This window comes from Ranitomeya imitator, chromosome 2 (assembly GCF_032444005.1).
Source record: "Ranitomeya imitator isolate aRanImi1 chromosome 2, aRanImi1.pri, whole genome shotgun sequence".
Lineage (NCBI taxonomy): Eukaryota > Metazoa > Chordata > Amphibia > Anura > Dendrobatidae > Ranitomeya > Ranitomeya imitator.
In genome coordinates, this window is record NC_091283.1 from 830,166,000 (window position 1) to 830,189,035 (window position 23,036).

General features: G+C 45.9%; 1 protein-coding gene across 4 annotated transcripts in view; it reads left to right on the forward strand.

The window, feature by feature from the left end:
* KCNIP2 (potassium voltage-gated channel interacting protein 2) overlaps positions 1–23,036 on the forward strand; it is a 494,922-nt gene that overhangs the window by 461,100 nt on the left and 10,786 nt on the right. For all 4 annotated transcript variants that reach the window (XM_069754064.1, XM_069754062.1, XM_069754063.1 and 1 more), the window contains 5 exons: positions 890–1,014; positions 15,329–15,398; positions 15,857–15,927; positions 16,791–16,898; positions 22,539–22,643. In XM_069754064.1, the coding sequence (XP_069610165.1) occupies positions 890–1,014; positions 15,329–15,398; positions 15,857–15,927; positions 16,791–16,898; positions 22,539–22,643 (479 nt within the window). The remainder of the gene's footprint in view (positions 1–889; positions 1,015–15,328; positions 15,399–15,856; positions 15,928–16,790; positions 16,899–22,538; positions 22,644–23,036) is intronic.

Sequence of the window (23,036 nt, forward strand, 5' to 3'; positions counted from 1 at the left end):
GAAACAAAGTAAAAAAAAAAAAACAACAATATCCCATACCTTCCATCGTTACAGTCTTGTCCCACGCTGTAAATCCATCTGGAGGGGTTAAATCATTTTACACCCAGGAGCTCTGCTAATGCAGCTGTGCTCCTGAGTGTAAAACTTAGTGAATGAATGGAATGCAGGGGAATGTACTGTAGTTACCTCGAGTCGCGGAGATGCGCCCTCTGCTGGATGAACTCATATGAACTTCGAGCCTGGGAACTTTTCTGAATATTTTCCCACGCTCGAGTTCATATGAGTGGCCATATTTTTTTGTTTAGAATTATTCTTTATGAAACAGTTTAATCAGCAGTGCTAAATGGGTGTGGTTTGGATGTGGATATGGGTGTGACTAGTTATGAATGGGTGTGGTCAGAGGCGTGGCCTAAAATTTGCGGCGCCACAAACTTTGTCCCTCTTTCCCATCTTCAAAAGTTGGGAGGTATGGAGCACAGTGAGTCCACACGGCGAGATGGGGAGTTGGATTGAAGCTGCACTTGCTTCGTAGAGGGGAGAGGGATTCCTTCTTTCATCTCTCCATGTCGACTCGTTGTGCTCTTCGGCTGGCGCTCCTTTTTTTGTTTGCTTTTTCAGCTGTCATCCCAGAAAGTAGAAATGTATGCCAAAGTGATGGGTGTTTCTGTGATGTCTTCTGGCCGTTCCTGGGGAGTCCCTAAATGTCCGGCGCATGGGATTTGACTCGTCGTGCAGCTGCAGGGAGTTCATAATTTATGTAAATGTGTTTACGGATCAGGACTGGTTAAGCGGGATTCTGTGGAAGCGGAATTCGACATAATGTAGATGTAAGTCATGTCCGGCCTCGTCCGCATCTTCTAATGTCTCGTGTCTTCTCTGTGTCCTGCAGACAGTGTGGAGGATGACTTTGAGTTGTCCACCGTGTGTCATCGCCCGGAGGGACTGGAGCAGCTACAAGAACAATCCAAATTTACCAAAAAAGAACTTCAGGTTCTGTACAGAGGCTTTAAAAATGTGAGTATGTGACCGAGGGGTCCGCAGTGTACGACCAATCATGTAATGCCCAGCGACAGTCTGTCTTGTGTGATACTGTCTGCTGAGCCATTGTTCTGTATCTAAGCCTAGTGTGTGTGATACTGTCTGCTGAGCCATTGTGATGTATCTAAGCCTAGTGTGTGTGATACTGTCTGCTGAGCCATTGTGATGTATCTAAGCCTAATGTGTGTGATACTGTCTGCTGAGCCATTGTACTGTATCTAAGCCTAGTGTGTGTGATACTGTCTGCTGAGCCATTGTACTGTATCTAAGCCTAGTATGTGTGATACTGTCTGCTGAGCCATTGTGATGTATCTAAGCCTAGTGTGTGATACTGTCTGCTGAGCCATTGTGATGTATCTAAGCCTAATGTGTGTGATACTGTCTGCTGAGCCATTGTACTGTATCTAAGCCTAGTGTGTGTGATACTGTCTGCTGAGCCATTGTGCTGTATCTAAGCCTAATGTGTGTGATACTGTCTGCTGAGCCATTGGTCTGTATCTAAGCTTAGTGTGTGTGTGACACTGCCACTGAGCTATTTGTTCTGTCCCCACATGAGGCGAATGAAGGTGTCACAGACTAATAAGTGTTGTGAGAGAGATAATCGTACCTTCGCATTTCCTCGATATGAGGCAGACAGGACCAATGCTGCTCAGCGTCCAGAGAGATGATGCACTCCAGGGATTGTGTAATCCAGACTTGTTTATTTTGTAGATCTGGACATACAGCGTATAACTGGTAATACAGAACTTCTCCAGAAATGCAGGGTAGACAGGGTACAGTAAGATGTAGCACCAAATGTGTCTGCAAGTGTGAGCAGCATGAGAGAGTGGTCGAAAGACTGATGCCTTCCTAAGCCCAGTTCAAAAGCACGTCCTCTCACAACAGAAAGTAAACTGGAAATGGCTGCCAGAGGAAGAGAAGATTTGACCCCTGAACCGGATGTAAGACATGCCCACAAGAAATACATGAAAAACAAGCTGCCATACAGAAAAAGGCCATTGGGTGGCAGCAGAGTAAAATATAACAACATACATGGAAACTGAGGAATATACATGGAACAGCACACTCCCCGTCTGAAATTCCGAAAGGGATTTCACTATATTAATGTCCTTAAAAAGTCCAACAACCTAGAAAATGAAACCAAACATGCATGTAATGCAATAATAACTTTAAACAAGACATTAAGTCAGTTCCTGAGATAGTCCAAAGGAAAACCCATCTTCGGATCAGAGAAGCCGCACTGGGCCAAACTATCTCTGACCCACTGTAATCCAATGGGTAAAGTACTAGTGCAGTGTTCTGTTAGTAGTTTATCCTACCGGAATGTCCTCGATAGTGAGTATTTTTTGGCAGACGTGCCAACCATGACAGTCTTTGTCTCCATGTGGCTTGTGATAAGATCTCGCAATGTGGACTAACCTTGCAATAGTCTTAATGAGTTTCATCCAATTGGAGAAGCGTTTGAAGCACTGACAACCGAGGGTGGAGGTTCGTTTAGCGTTCGTGGCCAGAGCACTGACCTCGGAGCGGACTTCTGGATCATCGTCCGGATCCTGGATGCTGAAGACTTCCTGAACACATTCACTTCCCTTCTGTTCCAGCAGAAACTTTGGACCTGAAAGCCAAGAAGAGTTAGCAAAGGAATTTATAGACATAGGTCTAGTGGCATGGTCGGCTGGATTAAGTTCAGATGGGATATAGTGCCACTGTTCAGGTTTGGAAGACCTTCTTATTCTCTCAATACGGTTACTGACGTACACGTAGAAGCGCCTTGTTTGGTTGTAGATGTAACCTAAGACAACTTTACTGTCACTGTAGTATTGTACGTCATCTATGTGAGTGTCCAGCTCATGCTGAATAAAGTCTGCGAGTTCTACTGCAAGCACAGCCCCACAGAGTTCCAGCCTGGGAATAGTGTGGTCGGGCTTGGGAGCCAACTTAGCTTTGCCGAAAACGAACCCAACATGATCTTGATTGTCAGATCCCGTTACCTTCAGGTAGACAACAGCTGCAATGGCCTCCGTGGATGCATCCGAGAACACATGGAGTTCCGTCCTAGTGCTAGCAGCAAGTGAGATTCCAGCGTAGCATCTCGTTATATGGATTTTATCCAAGGCACACAAAGACTGCTTCCAGGTTTCCCATTTTGGTTCCTTATCAGGAGGTAGAGGGGTATCCCAGTCCTTGACAGTTTCGGACAGCTGTCTCAGAAGGGATTTACCTTGTATGGTAATTGGTGCTACGAATCCCAGTGGGTCATACAGGCTATTTACCACTGACAGGACACCACGTTTAGTGAATGGTTTGTCTGCACAGTTGATTTGGAATCCGAAGGTGTCGGCTGACAGGTTCCACCTCAGGCCTAAGCTTCTCTGCACAGGCGGACGGTCTGGTCCCAGGTCTATGTCCTTGAATTCAGGTGCGTGGTCGCTTGACTCAAAGGCTCTCATGACAGCTGGGCTGTTTGAAGCAATTTTGTGCAGTCTAAGCTTAGCTCGGTACAGCATATGTTGGGTCCTTTTGAGTAGGTCGATTGCAGCTTCTTCTGTAGGTAGAGATTTTAGTCCATCATCTACGTAGAAGTCTTTCTCTACAAAGTCTCTGGCGTCTGTTCCATACTCGGACTCTCCTTCTTGTGCGGTTCTCCGCAGGCCATATGTTGCCACAGCGGGTGAAGGGCTGTTCCCGAATACGTGCACCCGCATGCGATACTCCACCATCTCTTTGCTGGGGTCATTGTCCTTGTACCACAGGAACCTGAGGAAATTCCTGTGGTCCTCTCGGACTATGAAACAGTGGAACATCTGTTCAATGTCGGCGGTGATGGCAATGGGCTCTTTCCTGAACCTCATCAACACTCCTACTAAGTTCTTTGTCAGATTAGGACCTGTGAGGAGGACATCATTGAGAGATACGCCTTGATGTTTGGCGCTTGAATCAAAGACAACTCTAATTTGTTTAGGTTTCTTCGGGTGATATACTCCAAATGAGGGTAGGTACCAGCACTCCTCATTTTCCTTTAAGGGAGACGCTGGCTCCGCATGGTTGTTATGGAATATTTTGCCCATAAAGGTGACAATGTGTTCTTTCATCTCCGGTTTATTGCTTAGCGTGCGCTGGAGAGAGTTAAATCTGGACAAGGCTTGTTCACGATTGTTCGGGAGCCTTACCCTGGTAGCTCGGAAGGGTAAGGGGAAAACCCAGTGATTGGTTTCGTCCTTAAGGAACTCATTGTCCATTATCCTGACAAATTCCTTGTCTTCCATAGATGGGGCTACTTTGTTGTCATCCTTAGTGGTATGAAACACCAATTTTCCCAAGTCGTCTGCATAGGGAGAAGGGATAACATCAGGCAGCTGTACAGAATCTGGAAGCTTTTCCTTCACCTCATAGTGATGAGGACATGGTTTGCAGAAGGTAGTGCGCCCGTCTCGGCGTACGTACGTCTTAAAGGAATGGACTCCTGTTTGGTCCAAGCATACATTTCCTATGACTACCCACCCCAAGTCAAGTCTCTGGGCGTAGGGGGCGTAGTCAGGACCATTACACTGTTGGCGGACCTTATGTATCCTCAAATTGTCTCTGCCGAGCAGAAGTAGGATTTCAGCATCTGTGTCCAAAGGTGGGATAACGCTGGCTAGGTGCCTTAAGTGTGGTTGGTGGAAAGCAGCTTCCGGGGTAGGGATCTCATCCCTTTGGTCTGGTATTTGATCGCATTCAATTAGCGTAGGTAGGGGTATTTCTACGTCTTCATTGACAGGAGAAGCGATGAAACCTTGTGCTCTTCTGCCGCTAGTCTCTATGCGCCCCGAGCAAGTATTCAGAGTGTAGGGCGTTGCTGGTCCCTTGATTCTAAAGGCTTCAAAGAACTTAGGTCCAGCTAGGGATCGATTGCTCTGATCGTCAATGATGGCATACATTTTTACAGCCTTCTCTGGTTGCCCTTCTGGATAGACTCTGATTAGGCATATCCTGGCACAGCATTTAGCACTTTGATTCTCCCCACATACCTCTGAGCATGAGCAGGACACAGCTGTGGTGGACTTGGCGTGATTCTGTGGCTCCCCGCCATGGTTTGTAGCGGGACCAGAGGTAACTGCGACTGCTGGATCGCTGGTGACTGAGCCTGGGTGCAAGGCTGATGGGTGTCTGTCGCTATGACACTCTTCACACTTAATGGCAGATTTACAGTCCTTGGCCATGTGTTCTGATGAAGCGCAGCATTTGAAACATATCCCAAGTTCGCTGAGGATTTTCTTGCGCTCCTGCATGGTTTTGGACCTGAAGCCTCTACATTTGTTCAGTGAGTGTGGTCTTTTATGAATGGGACACTCACGATTGAAAGACTTATCCCTCGACGGAATAGTGTACTGCTTGTCGGCAGGTACTGCAGGCGATGGCAGGTTAGTCTTTCTGACGCTTACACTGTTCCTTGAGTCCTTGCGTCTATGTGCGACGCTTTCATACCTTGATGAAGGTGTTGCTGGAGCTGCAGTGTTAGACTCCAGGAAGTCGAGGCTAGGGTCGTTCCTCATTTGGGCTTGTTCGTCAATGAACTTGCAGAACTGAATGAACGGAGGAAAGGTGACGTCATGTGACCTTTTATACCTGGAGACGCACACTGCCCAGTTCTCTTGCAGACTGTGTGGCAGCTTTGAGATGATCGGGTTCACCCCTTGGGCAGTGTCCAGGTAGCACAGTCCAGACAGACGAGGGTCTCTTTTAGCAAGTTCCAGCTCCATAAGCAGGTCACTTAAATCCAGAAGCTTGTGGACTTCCTTAAGGTTGATCCTTGGAACGTTCTGCAGTCTCTTGAATAGGGACTTTTCTATGGCTTCAGCGCTGCCGTAGGTTCTTTCAAGTCTCTGCCAGGCCGCAGCGAGACCTGCTTCAGCTTGCCCCACATAGACGGTCCTAAGACTCTTGATACGGTTTGTGGATTCAGGACCCAACCATTTTACCATGAGGTCGAGCTCCTGCTCCGCGGATAGGTTGAGATCAGCAATGGCGGCCTTGAAGGTTGCTTTCCAGGCTCTGTAGTTCTCTGCACGGTCGTCGAATTTTGAGAGGCTAGTGCTGATTAGCTCCCTGCTCACCATGAACCTGGCAAACTCGGACATGTCTGATCCTTCACTCCTTGTTACCATATTAGCTTGTGGTGCCCCTCGGGCGTATAAGCTGTGTGGCGTGGAAGGGTGAATTGTTCCCGGGTAGAATGATGTCGCTGCAGGGTTGAGCTGTGGTTTAACCTCTAGAGATTCCGATGACCGCTGCTTGAACTGTGGAGGCGGGCTGGAGTGTGCCTTGTGGTCGTCTTGCGATGATGATTGCTCCTGAGGGGGTACATCACGGCGTTGGTCTTGGGTCTCTGTAGGGGCTGTGGGCGATACTGGCACCATAGGTTGGGCTGACTTGGACGTTTCCGCAATGTTGGGTTGAACGTCACTGGAGAAGGTGTGCGCTGCAGGTATCTGTTTCTGCACGTAATCTCTGGTACGAACAGCTGGGTCGTCTTCTTCCTGTGGTGGCAGGCAAATTGGGTCGAGGTTTTGCTTCAATGCTTGCTCGAGTATTTTTACTTCGGCTAATGCAATTTCTTCCTCCATTTCTGTTTGAAGAATCTTTGCTCTAGCCTCTGCTTCTGCTCTCTTCGCTTCTGCTTGAAGAATCTTTGCTCGAGCCTCTGCTTCTGCTTTCTTTTCGGTGTATGAACGTCTTAGTTTGGACCGCTCTGCATTTAAACGGGCCTCTAGGATTCTGTCGCTGAGGGCTGAAGTTCTTGAGCAGGATGATTTTTTGTATGACCGAGCAGAGTGTTTAGACGAGGCTGACCTGTGCGATCTAGTTTCTTGCAGATGGGTGATACGAAGCTCCGCTTTATCTTTGGCGTCTTGCACGGCGGCGTCCCTTTCTCTGTCTGTGGAATCTGCCTTGCTTAACTCTGATAGGGCTTCGTCGATTTTAGATTCTTTTAGGAAGGCAGCATACTTCGCGGACAGTCTCTTGTATCTGCCGTGGGCCACGTCTAGCTGTCTTATAGTGTCCTGTAAACCCGCTGCATCATTTTTATGGCGTTGGACGCTTGACATAAGGGAGGCGACTCGTTCCCATAGGTCGTCCAAGTTGTCATTGAACTCATCCCTTGTGGAACAGTAATTCTCGAGGACCTTTAATGTTGGCTTGATGGAACGTACTGGTCGTGCATCTGGGTCTGCTGTGGAAGCGGGCTCCGCTTCCTGGTCTTCATAATGGACAGTATCAGGTTGTATTTGCTCTGTTTCAGCATTGGGGAACTGTGGAAGGTCCTTTTCGGCCATTTTGATTTAAGGTGCGCTGTCCCTTTAAGAAACTGAACCTTTGAATTGGGGGCTGGAAATTGCGGTGCAGCTTAGTTGCGACCCCCTGATAAGATTCCCAAGGTGTTGTTGGAGAATTGTGGGGTTCTGCGGTCCGACGATCTGCAGCAGTGTGGTATAATACACAGAGAGTCTTTATGTACAATGCAGTCTGAGGTGATGCTGCAGGAGATTTCTTAGCAGAGCAGGGCTGCAGTATGTGAGCGGGCAGAGAGCGGGCACGTGAATAGTGATATAAGGGTGATTCTGGCCGGGCTTCAAGGCAGTCTTTCGACTGTTCTGTCCCCACATGAGGCGAATGAAGGTGTCGCAGACTAATAAGTGTTGTGAGAGAGATAATCGTACCTTCGTATTTCCTCGATATGAGGCAGACAGGACCAATGCTGCTCAGCGTCCGAAGAGATGATGCACTCCAGGGATTGTGTAATCCAGACTTGTTTATTTTGTAGATCTGGACATACAGCGTATAACTGGTAATACAGAACTTCTCCAGAAATGCAGGGTAGACAGGGTACAGTAAGATGTAGCACCAAGTGTGTCTGCAAGTGTGAGCAGCATGAGAGAGTGGTCGAAAGACTGCTGCCTTCCTAAGCCCAGTTCAAAAGCACGTCCTCTCACAACAGAAAGTAAACTGGAAATGGCTGCCAGAGGAAGAGAAGATTTGACCCCTGAACCGGATGTAAGACATGCCCACAAGAAATACATGAAAAACAAGCTGCCATACAGAAAAAGGCCATTGGGTGGCAGCAGAGTAAAATATAACAACATACATGGAAACTGAGGAATATACATGGAACAGCACACTATTGCCGCGGTCACGCAGGCTGAGGGTACTCGGTAGCCAGGCAGGCAGTCTATCAGGGATGTCTCAGTAGCGATGTCCAGCACCATGGCCCTGACTGGGCAAATGGAATATTGAGGGGGATAATAGTTTATGGTTGTATGGTGACGCCAGCTGAGGTGTCTGGCCAGGGATGGCCAGCCTGTAAGTGGGGTTCCCAGGGGATTGATGGTAATGCAGCAAGATGGATCACTCCTCTCAGCAGGAGCGTGTCCCTGGGGCAATGATGGGAGTTGTAGTGAGCAGTGCAGCAGAAAGAAGGAGGAGAAGGAATTCAGTCTTTACCTTTACTGATGGATGCAGGTTGAATCCAGGGGTACTGGTCACTAACTACAAGCTCCGGCCTGCTGGAAGCCACTGGAGACGTCCACTCCACCAAGTGGGTAGAATGAGCCTTCCGTCCTGTGTCTGTCTGGAGATTCAGCAGCTTATGAGCTTGTGTCCTCCCTGCTTGTGTCCTGTAGCAGCTACAGCCAGCAGACATTGCCTCTTCAGACAAGCCTACAACCTGCAGTAACCACCGATCGACCAAACCGCTGCATGACCAGCTCTATCCTCACCTACTGTATCTTCACCCATCCCTTGTAGATTGTGAGCCTTCGCGGGCAGGGTCCTCTCTCCTCCTGTATTCTCACCCATCCCTTGTAGATTGTGAGCCCTCGCGGGTAGGGTCCTCTCTCCTCCTGTATTCTCACCTATCCCTTGTAGATTGTGAGCCCTCGCGGGTAGGGTCCTCTCTCCTCCTGTATTCTCACCTATCCCTTGTAGATTGTGAGCCCTCGCGGGCAGGGTCCTCTCTCCTCCTGTATTCTCACCCATCCCTTGTAGATTGTGAGCCCTCGCGGGCAGGATCCTCTCTCCTCCTGTATTCTTACCCATCCCTTGTAGATTGTGGGCCCTCGCGGGCAGGATCCTCTCTCCTCCTGTATTCTCACCCATCCCTTGTAGATTGTGAGCCTTCGCGGGCAGGGTCCTCTCTCCTCCTGTATTCTCACCCATCCCTTGTAGATTGTGAGCCTTCGCGGGCAGGGTCCTCTCTCCTCCTGTATTCTTACCCATCCCTTGTAGATTGTGAGCCCTCGCGGGCAGGGTCCTCTCTCCTCCTGTATTCTCACCCATCCCTTGTAGATTGTGAGCCCTCGCGGGCAGGGTCCTCTCTCCTCCTGTATCCTCACCCATCCCTTGTAGATTGTAAGCCCTCGCGGGCAGGGTCCTCTCTCCTCCTGTATTCTCACCCATCCCTTGTAGATTGTGAGCCCTCGCGGGCAGGGTCCTCTCTCCTCCTGTATCCTCACCCATCCCTTGTAGATTGTGAGCCTTCGCGGGCAGGGTCCTCTCTCCTCCTGTATTCTCACCCATCCCTTGTAGATTGTGAGCCCTCGCGGGCAGGGTCCTCTCTCCTCCTGTATCCTCACCCATCCCTTGTAGATTGTGAGCCCTCGCGGGTAGGGTCCTCTCTCCTCCTGTATTCTCACCCATCCCTTGTAGATTGTGAGCCCTCGCGGGCAGGGTCCTCTCTCCTCCTGTATCCTCACCCATCCCTTGTAGATTGTGAGCCTTCGCGGGCAGGGTCCTCACTCCTGCTGTATTCTCACCCATCCCTTGTAGATTGTGAGCCCTCGCGGGCAGGGTCCTCTCTCCTCCTGTATCCTCACCCATCCCTTGTAGATTGTGAGCCCTCGCGGGCAGGGTCCTCTCTCCTCCTGTATCCTCACCCATCCCTTGTAGATTGTGAGCCCTCGCGGGCAGGGTCCTCACTCCTCCTGTATCCTCACCCATCCCTTGTAGATTGTGAGCCCTCGCGGGCAGGGTCCTCTCTCCTCCTGTATCCTCACCCATCCCTTGTAGATTGTGAGCCCTCGCGGGCAGGGTCCTCACTCCTCCTGTATCCTCACCCATCCCTTGTAGATTGTGAGCCCTCGCGGGCAGGGTCCTCTCTCCTCCTGTATTCTCACCCATCCCTTGTAGATTGTCAGCCCTCGCGGGCAGGATCCTCTCTCCTCCTGTACCAGTTATGACTTGTATTGTTTAAGATTATTGTACCTGTTGTTATTATGTATACCCCTCCTCACATGTAAAGCGCCATGGAATAAATGGCGCTATAACAATAAATAATAATAATAATAATAATTGCGAGCCCCTTTTGGAAGCTGTCCTCTCAGTCCCAGCTCTGAACTCTCTATAATGTGGTGCTTCTGGTGCTGCAGGGGTGGCCAGAGATCCTGCAGTCCCCCAGTCTCCAGATTCCGCTCCCAGGATTTGCAATCTCTGGTAGCCAAGGACTCTGGTGCCCTGTTCTCTTCTTATCCTAGGGTGAGCCTTCCATAGCTCCAAACCTGGGAAACTCCCCGTGCTTCTTCTTCCCTTCCTCACACTACACTGCACTACTCTGCCAGAAAGGTCAGTCTCCCTACAATCTAGGGGCTTGTGCTCCCCCTTCTGGTCAGGAATCAGACTTGTGTGTGAATGTGTGGTTTACTGAGTGTAGGGAGCTCCATTTACTTCCAGACATGATACCACCGCCAGTTAGGGAGGCGATACCATTGTGGCAACCAAACCGCAGGGGTTCCACACTAGTGTACTGTATCTAAGTCTGATACTGTCTGCAGAGCCATTGTGCTGTATCTAAGCCTGTCATGCATGATGATGTCTACTGAGTCTCTGTATCTAAGCCTGGGCTGCCTTCTGAGTTTGTGTATAATGAGTGGTCCTGTGTTGCTGAGCGGATGTTTGTAAGCATATTGTGTGTGATACTGTGTGCTGAGCTACTGCATCTAATCCTATGATGTCTAATCCTATTAAGATTAAATTAACTTTTATAGTACTGTGTTACTGAGCTGTGTATCTAAGTCGATTGTGCACGATACTGTCTATGCAGTTAAGTGATACTGTTCTGCTGACCAGTATTACTATACTTATCAAGTTTGATAGGCTTAGATACAACTCATCAATATCATGTTTAATACTGCCTACTTAGCTTTGTATCTAAACCTGTCATGTGGGATTCTATCTGCTGAGCCATGTATCTAAGCCTGTCATGTGTGATACTTTCTGCTGTCATGTATCTCAGATTATCATGTGTGATACTCTTTGTTGAGCATTGTAGCTAAGCTTTTAATGTGTCATACTCTGCCGAGTCATCCATCCAAGCCATTTATGTGTGAAACTGTCTGTTGTCATGAATCTAAGCCTGCCATTTGTGATACCGCTTGCTGAGTTATGTATCTAAACCTGTCATGTGTGATGCTGTCTGCTGAGTTATGTATCTAAACCTGTCATGTGTGATGCTGTCTGCTGAATCATGCATCTAAGCCTGTCATGTGTAATACTGAGCTGGTGTATCTAAGCCTATGATGTATCCCACTTTGTGCATGTAAACCTCTTAGGTTCTGCTTAGCTCGTCCTCCATATTGTCCCTGGATGTAACAAGCAGAAAAGCAGCTTAGATACAGTGACGGAACGTGGAGCCGGAGTATTGTGCAGCAGCGCAGCGTCCACATCTGTTTTTTTCCTAGGAAAGCTGCAGATAACGAGTCCTGAGCGAAACAGAGCGGACGTTAATATTAATCAGCTAATCTACTAATGGGGAGGGGGATAAACGGCGGAGCAGCGCGGCGCCATCTATTGGGACATACAGGAGCTGCAGCGTGACATAATGCGGCTGACAAAGATACATCCATCAAATACAACCGAGTGATGAGAAAGAATAAAGGGAAGGGGCACAACCACAAGCCTTGGGCCAACCTGCCCTATGTCTTCCCCTCCTGATCCCCAGTGTCGATCGACCGGATCAACATCTACAAGAACTTTACACATTTACATAATTATTTGTAATTTTTCTAAAAAGAAAAGCATCTAAACCTTTTTGATACCAAAGAAGGTTCTCTCTGTTATCGGCGCCTGAGGTCGACTATTCCATGGATTTACTGCTCTTTCAGACATCTGTAATCATCGGTCCGATCTCGGATCACAATGCATGGACTGAACGCATCCCCTGAATGTTTCAGCCTCATAGAAATATATGCGGTTGGGAGACGCTAGGACAGTCCGTGCCTGGCAATCTGAGATCGGACCGATGATCGCAGACATCTGAAAGAGCCATGATAGTCCTCATGGTAAAGAAGCCTCGTATCCTCTGGAGATTGAACTTCTTTCTCCAGCAGGAGGGAATGCATCATTGTATTTTACGTGATCCAGCTCTTCACTATACTTTTTGTATGCGCCATTTATGTTAAATTTATCCTGTCGCCCCTTAGACGTCTCTTCTCAAGGCTAAATCAATGTAATTCTTTTTATCGTTCCTCACAACCAAGATCCCCCAGGCCTCTTATCAGTTTTGTAGCTCTTATTTGTAATTTTTCTAGCTCCAAGGAATCTTTTCTATGAACTAGTCGACAAAACTGAACTGGACATTCCACTAACACTTTGTAAAGTGGTCATATTACATCCCTGTCTGGCAAGTCCATACCTCTTCTATTACATGACAATTTCCTGCTCGCCGTAGAAGCTGCTGATTGACTTTACACGTTATTATTTAGTCTGTGATCTACAGGTGCACCCCAATCCTTCTCTACAAGTGACTCTCCTAGTTTTACTCCCCCTAGAACATATGATGCCCTCAGTTTATTACACCCAGATCCTTCTCTACAAGTGACTCTCCTAGTTTTACTCCCCCTAGAACATATGATGCCCTCAGTTTATTACACCCAGATCCTTCTCTACAAGTGACTCTCCTAGTTTTACTCCCCCTAGAACATATGATGCCCTCAGTTTATTACACCCAGATCCTTCTCTACAAGTGACTCTCCTAGTTTTACTCCCCCTAGAACATATGTTGCACTCAGGTTATTACACCCAGATCCTTCTCTACAAGTGACTCTCCTAGTTTTACTCCCCCTAGAACATATGTTGCACTCAGGTTATTACACCCAGATCCTTCTCTACAAGTCACTCTCCTAGTTTTACTCCCCCTGGAACATATGATGCCCTCAGGATATTACACCCCAATCCTTCTCTACAAGTGACTCTCCTAGTTTTACTCCCCCTAGAACATGTGATGCCCTCAGGATATTACACCCAGATCCTTCTCTACAAGTGACTCTCCTAATTTTGCTCCCCTATTAACATATAATTCTCTCAGGTTATTACACCCAGATCCTTCTGGAGTGCCCCCATGGGCAGCGGAGTATTCGGTACCGGGTCTTTCGGTTCTCAAGGGGGATGTCATGGTGGCTGACCTGGTCCGTGGCCCTCGGGAGGCCCATGTAAAAGGGAAAGGTCTTTAAAGGGGAAATGTTCGTGACGCCACCTTTGGTATTCGGTCAGAGTGACTGACGCTGCTTTAAAGGGTCCGCTGGGGTGATGTTATGGCAGCTAGATGGTATACCTTCCCACAGGTGAAGTATGTCCTCAGGGCTTCCCAGTGTGTAGATGGTGGATGGTGTGAGGCGCAGTGAAGAATGAAGACACAAGGTTGCAGTCTCTTTACCTTTACTGAAGGCTTCAGCGTCCACAGTCCAGGGGACCAGACCACAGGGCAGGCAGAGTCCGGCCGGTCTGAAGGCAAATCCAAAGTCTCCTTATCCAGGTAGAAATCAGTAGCCTTCCTCTAGCGCCGTGGAGTTGTAGCACCTCACTGCTAAGCGTCTCATAAGGTCCTCACAACTGTTGAAGATGTTATATCTCTCTCTTTCCCCCAGATGGATAGGACAAACCCGTATGACCGGTGGCTTGAGGCGTTTTACAGGGACTCTGTCATGCCCCAGCCTGTAAGCGGTGCCACCTTGCCTCCTGGGTGTAGGGGAGGACAGATAACGTGAAATGAGCTGTCCTGCCAGTCTCTGGAGCAAGGCATAAAGGACTGTTGCTCCCTCGATGTTCCGGCTACCGGGATCCTGCACCTCAGAAGGAGGCAGCCTGTGTAGGGCAGAACTCCTCTGATATCCACTCCTTTGCTACGACTTCTTCACCCTCTCTACAATATAGTTCTCCTTCAGTGTCTCTTTCTAGAAGCTGCCACACTCAGGGCAGGCGCAGCTCCGTGTCCTTCTGTCTCGGGCTCTGACAGGATCCCACCCCTGTCAGAGACCAACTAACTGAGTGAAGTTCAGCCAGAAACTAACTAACTTCCTATCCAGGCAACCAGTTTTTCCTAAGTGTGAGGAGTGCCCTAATAAATAGGAACATAGCTCCCCCTGGTGGCCTGGAGTGCGAAATGTGTTGCATGTTTGTGATACCTGGATTCAGTTGTCCTTCTTTGCCTCCAAACGTAACATCACTTTTCCCTAGAGGAGAATGATATTACTGCAACGACCAGGACCTTGGGGCGCTGCACTTCCCTTACGGCCGGAGTCACACTTGTGAGTGTGATGCGATAAACTTGCACGAGTCTCTCGCATCAATACCCGGCACTGCCGCTGGCACTCGGACCGGAGCGAGCAGCTGCATAGAAATACTCCGATCTGAGTGCTGGCGGCAGTGCCGGGTAATGATGCGAGAGACTCGTGTGAGTTTCTCACATCACACTTACAGTGTGACTCTCCTAGTTTTACTCCCCCTAGTATCATGCTGCCTGCAAGTTACTGGTGCCCATGTGCATAACTTTACATTTCTTTACATGGAACCTCATCTACCACTTTGATGCCCAAACATTCAGTTTGTCCCAATCATCCTGTAACTTATGAACATCCTCCATAGACTGCACTATACATAGTGTGGTGACATCTGCAAAAATAGAAACACTAATTTTCCCATCTTCTATATCATTAAAGCACCATTGTATCGTTTTGTCATTTTTCACTGCTGGAGTGGTGATTTAAGCGCGAGTCCACTGCCCCCGGCCAAATACAGGGCATGAACTAGATCACATTACACTGTGGAAATAATATTGCCATACAGTGCTCAAATAAAACCGCCCTGAATAAATTACATAGAATTTTAGGAAAATGTAGAAATACATGGGGCACATATGAAATTGCCAAGGTTTTTAGGGAAACACTAACGACAGCCGGGTGTGTGGATTTATGGGGGGTCAGGGGAAACGTGGGTGACGTGACCGGTCTGAGATTGTGATGTGATCTCGTCTCACCCCCAGGAATGTCCGAGCGGCATCGTCAATGAAGAAAATTTCAAGCAGATTTACTCCCAGTTTTTCCCCCAAGGAGGTGAGTTATATAATGAAGAGAGCATGAGCCTTACGATGGCGCATGATCCTAGTGCAGAGGGGGCACGCAGCCAATCACGGTATATATAAAAAAAAAAAGTTTTCCACATTTTAGACTCAGGTTTATCATTTCCGATTTTTCACCTTTTGCAATATCTCTGCTTGATGTCAGTCAATGGAAACCCATCCTGATCATTAACCCGTTCACAGCATTGCTTCCATGTATGTATAAGTCAGGTTAAGATATTTTCAAAATGTTTCCATTCACTGACATCAAGCAGTTTTATCTGAAGGAAAAACCACCTGAACCTGGAATGTCTTCTCGGCATGCGGATCTGTTGTGGAGTGGCAGCCATGCGTACCCCTGATTGGCGCAGCCAGGAGCGAAGATTCTTCTGCATCTCGGCCCCCCAGTGTCGGGGGGGCTTCGGTGTCACTTATTGTTCTCTTCTGTTCCAGATTCCAGCATGTACGCACATTTTCTATTCAACGCTTTTGACACCGATCACAACGGTTCCGTCAGCTTTGAGGTGAGTAGAAGCCACATTAGATTCTCCGTTCTGCCAGCAGACGACCAATGACGGCATTTAAAGGGATATTCCCATCAATAATAATAAGCTCATGCATGACTCCGAAAAGTGTGTGGGTACAATACTCCTTAAAATGGGCATTCCAGCTGCCGAAAATTACTGTTCGTCTTTGAAAAATAAAAATGTCCTTGTGTTTTCTCCAGATCTCTGCTTGCTGTCATTCAGTAGGAGCCTTAAAGGAATTGTCCACTTATTACTATTTCAAAAAATATCCCCATAATGGTCTTAAGATTACAAAAAAAAAGCGTACTCCTCTTTCAGACTCCCTGCTGTTCCTACCTGTTGCTGCTTGTGTTCCTTGCCGCTGCCATAGCTGCTTCTTCAGGTATCATCAGTAGTGATGAGCGAGTGTACTCATTGCTCGGGTGACCTCTGAGTATTTAGGACTGCTCGGAGATTTAGTTTTCATCACGGCAGCTGAATGATTTACAGCTATTAGCCAGCTTGATTACATGTTGGGGTTCCCTAGCAACCAGACAACCCCCACGTGTACTCAGGCTGGCTAGTAGCTGTAAACTTAATCTCCGAACACTAACAAATACTCGGAGGTCACCCGAGCGGGCACGGGAAAACCCGAGCAATGAGTATATTCGCTCTCCCTGTAGATGAGTGTATGCGCTGGTCATGAGATGGCCACACTGGCTGCCATACTGTTGTCAGAGCCCCTTTTGTGGCCAGATTTACCAATGGCAATCCTCTCCGATAAGCCGCTGTCCATCCCCTCCCACTTCTCATAAAATTGATAAATCTGCCTGCTAATTATTTTCTAAACGTTCCCTGTGAAACTTACTTCTCTTCCATAGGATTTTGTAGCCGGATTGTCTATTATCCTAAGAGGGACCATAGACGACAAACTCAACTGGGCCTTTAACTTGTACGACTTAAACAAAGATGGCTGTATCACTAAAGAGGTAATGCTACCAAAAACTGTCCCACACCTTTAATTTTGTATTTTATTTTTTTTACTAATTTTGGCGTGTATGTAAAGTTGGAAAACTTTGGAAATCATTTTATTAAGGGATTTGTCTTAACTCCTCTAAAAAATTAATATATATACTCATTTGGAGTACAGATGCTGGCAGTAAAAGAGTCAGCACCTCCGTCTCACTAACTGATAAATATATATCCTACATGAGAAAGGGGAGCTCCAGACCCATAGAACAACTGAGATCTAATAACCACATATAGAGTGAGATCAGATCAAACATAATTTTATTACATCTATCACAAAACTCAGGTACACTCAATGTACAGAAAATAACGGTTGGACGAGTATGCAAATTGGAGAGAGAGAGCAAAAAGGCAAAATACACGGTGAATGTATACAGATCATCCCTACAAAGGCAGGTCAGGAAAAATCTTGGCCACTTGAGTGCGTTGGCCCAGAACCTGTCACACCAAACCAAGAGGCAGAGGTCAAACTAATGTCACAGGCCGGGACAAATAGATCCGGATACCTGCAGACCCCAAGCCACTGCTGCTTATACACCACGTATATCATACGGATCAAAAAAGGTGCCAGTGCAAAAAAAGTGCAAAAAGGCAGCGATGGGTTCGGATCGTAACTTACCCATGTGGGGAGGTAATGACGCTGTCACCGTGTATCCGCACTGCCCCGACGCGCGTTTCGCGTTGCGGGCTTCTTCGGGGGGGACGTGTGGATCCACATAGTTTCCAATAGTTTTTGGGACCCTTTAACTCTAAGTTTTTCTGACCAATGTTATTTAATGCATGGCAAACAGCGAATCACGTTAATAATAGAACGACTTGTCAATTTCGCTTTAGTTTGACGTTCCTTGCAGAGGGCTCTGGCTCCTCAGGGTACAATGAATGAGTGATGTGTCTGGGGTAATGCACGCTCATTATTTCATTACACAATAACCGCTGACCACACAACTTGTCAGCAAATATGTAATAGCACTCAGTGCTCAAAATTACTTCTGATGTTTAAAAGGAACTGCAAAATTTCTTGTATTGTATTTTTTTCATTTATGGATGTTAACATATTTATCACATAGGCTAGGTTCCTAGGCTTTTAATATCAGCCCATAGGTGTCTGCATAGCCTTTGCTGGTTATTAATTATAGAGGGACCCTACGTCATTTTTTTATTTTTTAAGGGTCCCCCATTTTAAGTATACAGTTGTGACCTGATATTAATATCCTGGGAAGCTCCATGGGTATTACCCCTTCCCATGCTATAAACATCTGCCTCCAGCCGTCGGCTTTCCCTCTGCTGGTAAAGAAAATTTATGCAGGAGCCCACGCCATACACTACGAGGCGGATGAGTTACCGGCTTTACTTCTATCTATCAATGCTATATATATATATATATATATATATATATATATATATATATATATATATATATATGTGTGTGTCACTGACATCCATATATCTATGTGTATATATCCTAACCTGTCAGTGTGATTTCACTGTATGCGGCACATGAACTGCCAGCTTTTCAAAGGACATCGGTGCGTAAAAATCAAACAGCACTCGCATGGTCCAAGTGCTGTGCTTGGCAGTCTGAAACCCAGCACTCCCATTAATCAGTTGTTGGAGGTAAACAGTATATGGAGTGAAACAGCACAGCGCCGTACACTGTATAGTGGTCAGTCTCTTGTACTGCGACTAAGATCACATTTACATCAATAGGAGCTGAGCTGCAGTACTGAGAACGGCCACTGCGCAGTGTTCGGCGCTGCGCTCTTCTGGCTCTATATGCTGTTAACATCCAGTGGGAGCTACAAAAATCAGCTGAGTGGCAGTGACGAGCGAACGGCAGCACAGATTTGAGCTTTAGGACATATCCTAAAATAATGGATAATTGCCTTAATATTAACAGGACTAGCTATATACATATATTATTATTTATTTTTTTTATTAGTGCTCACATTTTGATTTTTGCAGCATTTTTTCTATACTCCAAATACTTGAGTTTTTTTTCTGAAAAGAAATGATGCGTTTTCATGCATTCATTTTAATGGGTGAAATGAAAAATGCTGAAAAAATGCAAATGCTGCAGATTTGAAAAAAAAAAAAAAAATCCATTGATGGTTAAAATAATAACCTCATCCATTTTACTAGTATTGTAAAATGCGGAGGTTTTTTTTACATAAAGAAAAAAACAGTGGAAAAAATGCAGCATGTGAACATGCCCGAAATCACAAAAAGTAACTCCCCAAAAAATGTATCCACCAGACTTTTTTCTTTTCAGTCATTAACTGAATATCAGAACCATAATTTTTTATTTAATGGGTTTTTATGTCCATCATTATAAGATTATCTAATATATAAAGCTGTATGTGTGTGTGTATGTATGTCCGGGATTGGCATCTGCACCGTCGCAGCTACAGCCACAAAATTTTGCACAGTCACACGTCTGGACCCCGAGAGCGTCATAGGCTATGTTGTGAGGCGAAATTTTAACCCCGTGCGTTCCAATTCACCAAACAATTTTGCCCCTATCTACATAATGGGGAAAAAAGTGAAAGGAAAAGTGTTGGAGGCGTCGCAGCTACAGCCACAACATTTTGCACAGTCACACGTCTGGACCCCGAGAGCGTCATAGTCTATGTTGTGAGGCGAAATTTTATCCCCGCGCTTTCCAATTCACCAAACAATTTTGCCCCCATCTACATAATGGAGAAAAAGTGAAAGGAAAAGTGTTGGAGGCAAATTGACAGCTGCCAGATGTGAACAAGGGGGACTTAAAGAATGAGAGCGATGGCGCCAAAGAGTATATACCGTACAGTTGCTAAGGTGGGGCCCCGACATGGGATACTCACCACACACGGGGATATGAACACACACAATATGCGCCACACACTACCACGTGCTTGAACACATATACCACCCTCAGCACACATTTCACCACACATACACCAACCTCGCCACATAAAAGTCGAAACACAAAAGTCGCCGCTCAAAACTCGCCACGCGCAAAACTTGCCACATGCAAAACTAGGCTCACGCAAAACTCACCTCATGGAAAACTCGCCACACGCAAAACTTGCACACGCAGAATAATTGCCACATGCACAAAAGTTGCAACACATGCAAAAGTTGCCTCACACAAAACTTGCACATACTCAAAAGGCACCACACATAAAACTCGCCACGCGCAAAACTCACCATGTGCAAAACTTTCTGCACACAACTTGCTACACTAACCTGTCACATGCAACTCGACACACAAAACTCATCTCACAAAAGTCGCTACATGCATGTCGCCACACGCAACTCAACACACACAACTTGACACCTGAAACTCGCCCTAAAACACACACAATTCTGGTATTATCCTTCAAAAATAAAAATCTGATTAATAAGCAGACAAACTACAAGAGCAACAAATGTACCATATAGGAAATACGGCAGCTGTCAGTCACATGACCTGTCTATTATGTGTATGTGTGAGCTAATATATACTGCCAGGGGGAGGGCTTCCTGTTGGCTGGGGATTTATCAGGCTGCCAATTTAGCTTACAAATACTGAGGTAAAAATACTGAGCAAATAACGTGTGAACGAGGTCTAATACAGGAGGAGATGACACACAGATATATACTATATACAGGAGAAGATGACACATATACACTATATACAGGAGAGATGACACACAGATATATACTATACACAGGGGAGATGACGCACAGGTATATGCTATATACAGGAGGAGGTGACACACACATATATACTATACACAGGGGAGATGACACACAGGTATATACTATATACAGGAGATGACACACAAGTATATACTATATGCAGGAGGAGATGACACACAGGTATATACTATATACAGGGTAGATGACACAGAGGTATATACTATATACAGGAGGAGATGACACACAGGTATATACTATATACAGGGGAGATGACGCACAGGTATATACTATATAGGGAGATGACACACACGTATATACTATATTCAGGAGGAGATGACACCGGTATATACTATATGACACACAGGTATATTCAGGGGAGATGACATTCAAGTATATACTATATACAGGGGAGATGACACAGGTATATACTATATACAGGAGGAGATGACACACAGGTATATACTATATACAGGAGGAGATGACACACAGGTATATACTATATACAGGGGAGATGACATACAGGTATATACTATATACAGGAGGAGATGACACACAGGTATATACTATATACAGGAGATGACACAGGTATATACTATATAGAGGAGCAGATGACACACAGGTATATACTATATATGAAGACCTCTATGGTTGTTGATGACTGATTGCTATGAGCGCCACCCTGTGGTCAGCGGTCATAGCAAGCCTGTAATTCAGCTACATAGAGGCGATCTGTGCATCATGTAGCAGAGACGATCGAGTCGCGCATACTTCTAGCCTCCCATGGAAGCTATTGAAGCATGCCAAAATTAAAAAAAATTGTGTTTAAAAATATAACAAAAATGATAAAAGTTCAAATCACCCCCTTTCACCCCTTTCAAAATAAAACAATAAAAAAAAAAATCAAACCTACACATATTTGGTATCGCCGAGTTCAGAATCGCCCGATCTATGAATAAAAAAAAAAAGGATTAACCTGATCGCTAAATGGTGTAGCGAGGAAAAAAATGAAAATGCCAAAATTACATTTTTTTGGTCTCTGCGACATTGCATTAAAATGCAATAACGGGTGGTCAAAAGAACGTATCCGTACAGAAGTGATATAATTAAAAACGTCAGCTAGGCGAGCAAAAAATAACCTTAGATCACGAAAAATGGAGACACTATCGGTATTGGAAAATTGTGCAAATTTTTTTTTTTTTTACGTTTTTTTTTTTTACCACTTAGATAAGAGAACCTTTGGTGTCTATGAACTTGTACTGACCTGGAGAATCATAATGGCAGCTCAGCATTAGCATTTAATGAACCTAGAAAAAAAACCAAACAAAAAATAACTGTGGGATTGCACTTTTTTTGCAGTTTCATCGCACTTGGAATTTTTTTCCCATCTTCTGTTACACGACATGGTAAAACCAATGGTATCGTTCAATAGTACAACCTGTCCCGCAAAAAGTAAGCCATCATATGGCCATATTGACGGAAAAATAAAAAAGTTATGGCTCTGGAAAGAAGGGGAGCGAAAAACGAAAAAAGCTTCGGGGGTTAATTGGAGTGTTGAAACCTTTAAAAAATAACTCTTACTATAGACACACGAACAAAAATAAATAAAGATGAACGATTTGTTTAAATTTAATGAAGAAATTTGATTTGCATTAAAATTAATCAATGCATCCATTTAAGAGATGTTTGTTATACCATGAGATTTCTCCAGGCCCCAGAAAATAATAAACGTAGGGTTAAAAGTGATATAATATACCCCTCTCTTCGGCCCTCAGCTGTTTCGCCGCACGGCTCCCTCCAGCTCTGCTCACTCTTCAGGGCTCTTTGGAATGTTGAGCGCGACTATGTGTTTTACATTGAAAAACGTTATGTTTTATTAAAAAAAAAGAAAAAAAAAAAGAATTTTGGATTATTTCACGTTTCTCTTCTTGCTGTTTCCACAGGAAATGATGGACATCATGAAATCTATATATGACATGATGGGCAAGTATACATATCCAAACATGAGAGAGGAGGCTCCGAGGGAACACGTGGAGAATTTTTTTCAGGTGAAATCCTAAACTTTGTCCCCATTCCTGTACAGTCTTGCATACATTCTTCAAAAGTGTGATAACTCTGCAAAAAAAAATCTATCCTTTTTGGTCTACATCTCCTAGCTAGATCAATGTGTTTCCATGGTTACAGACTACAAACAAATGCTGTGTAGTCTGATCGTTTCCTTCATGTTATCGCTCTTCCATTTAAAACTTAGCAAGAAGTAGAAGGGAGCAGAAGGAAGCGGCCTCCGGTAGGCGGCAGATTTAGCCTCTTCTGGACATCCGGCGCGCATGTACAGCATGCCCGCTCTATACATAGCAGGCTCTGATTGTGCTATACAGCCGGCACCGGGCTCTCCCAGCAGTAACCAGAGCTAGTTTCAGTTGCTCCTATTTCACCACTTT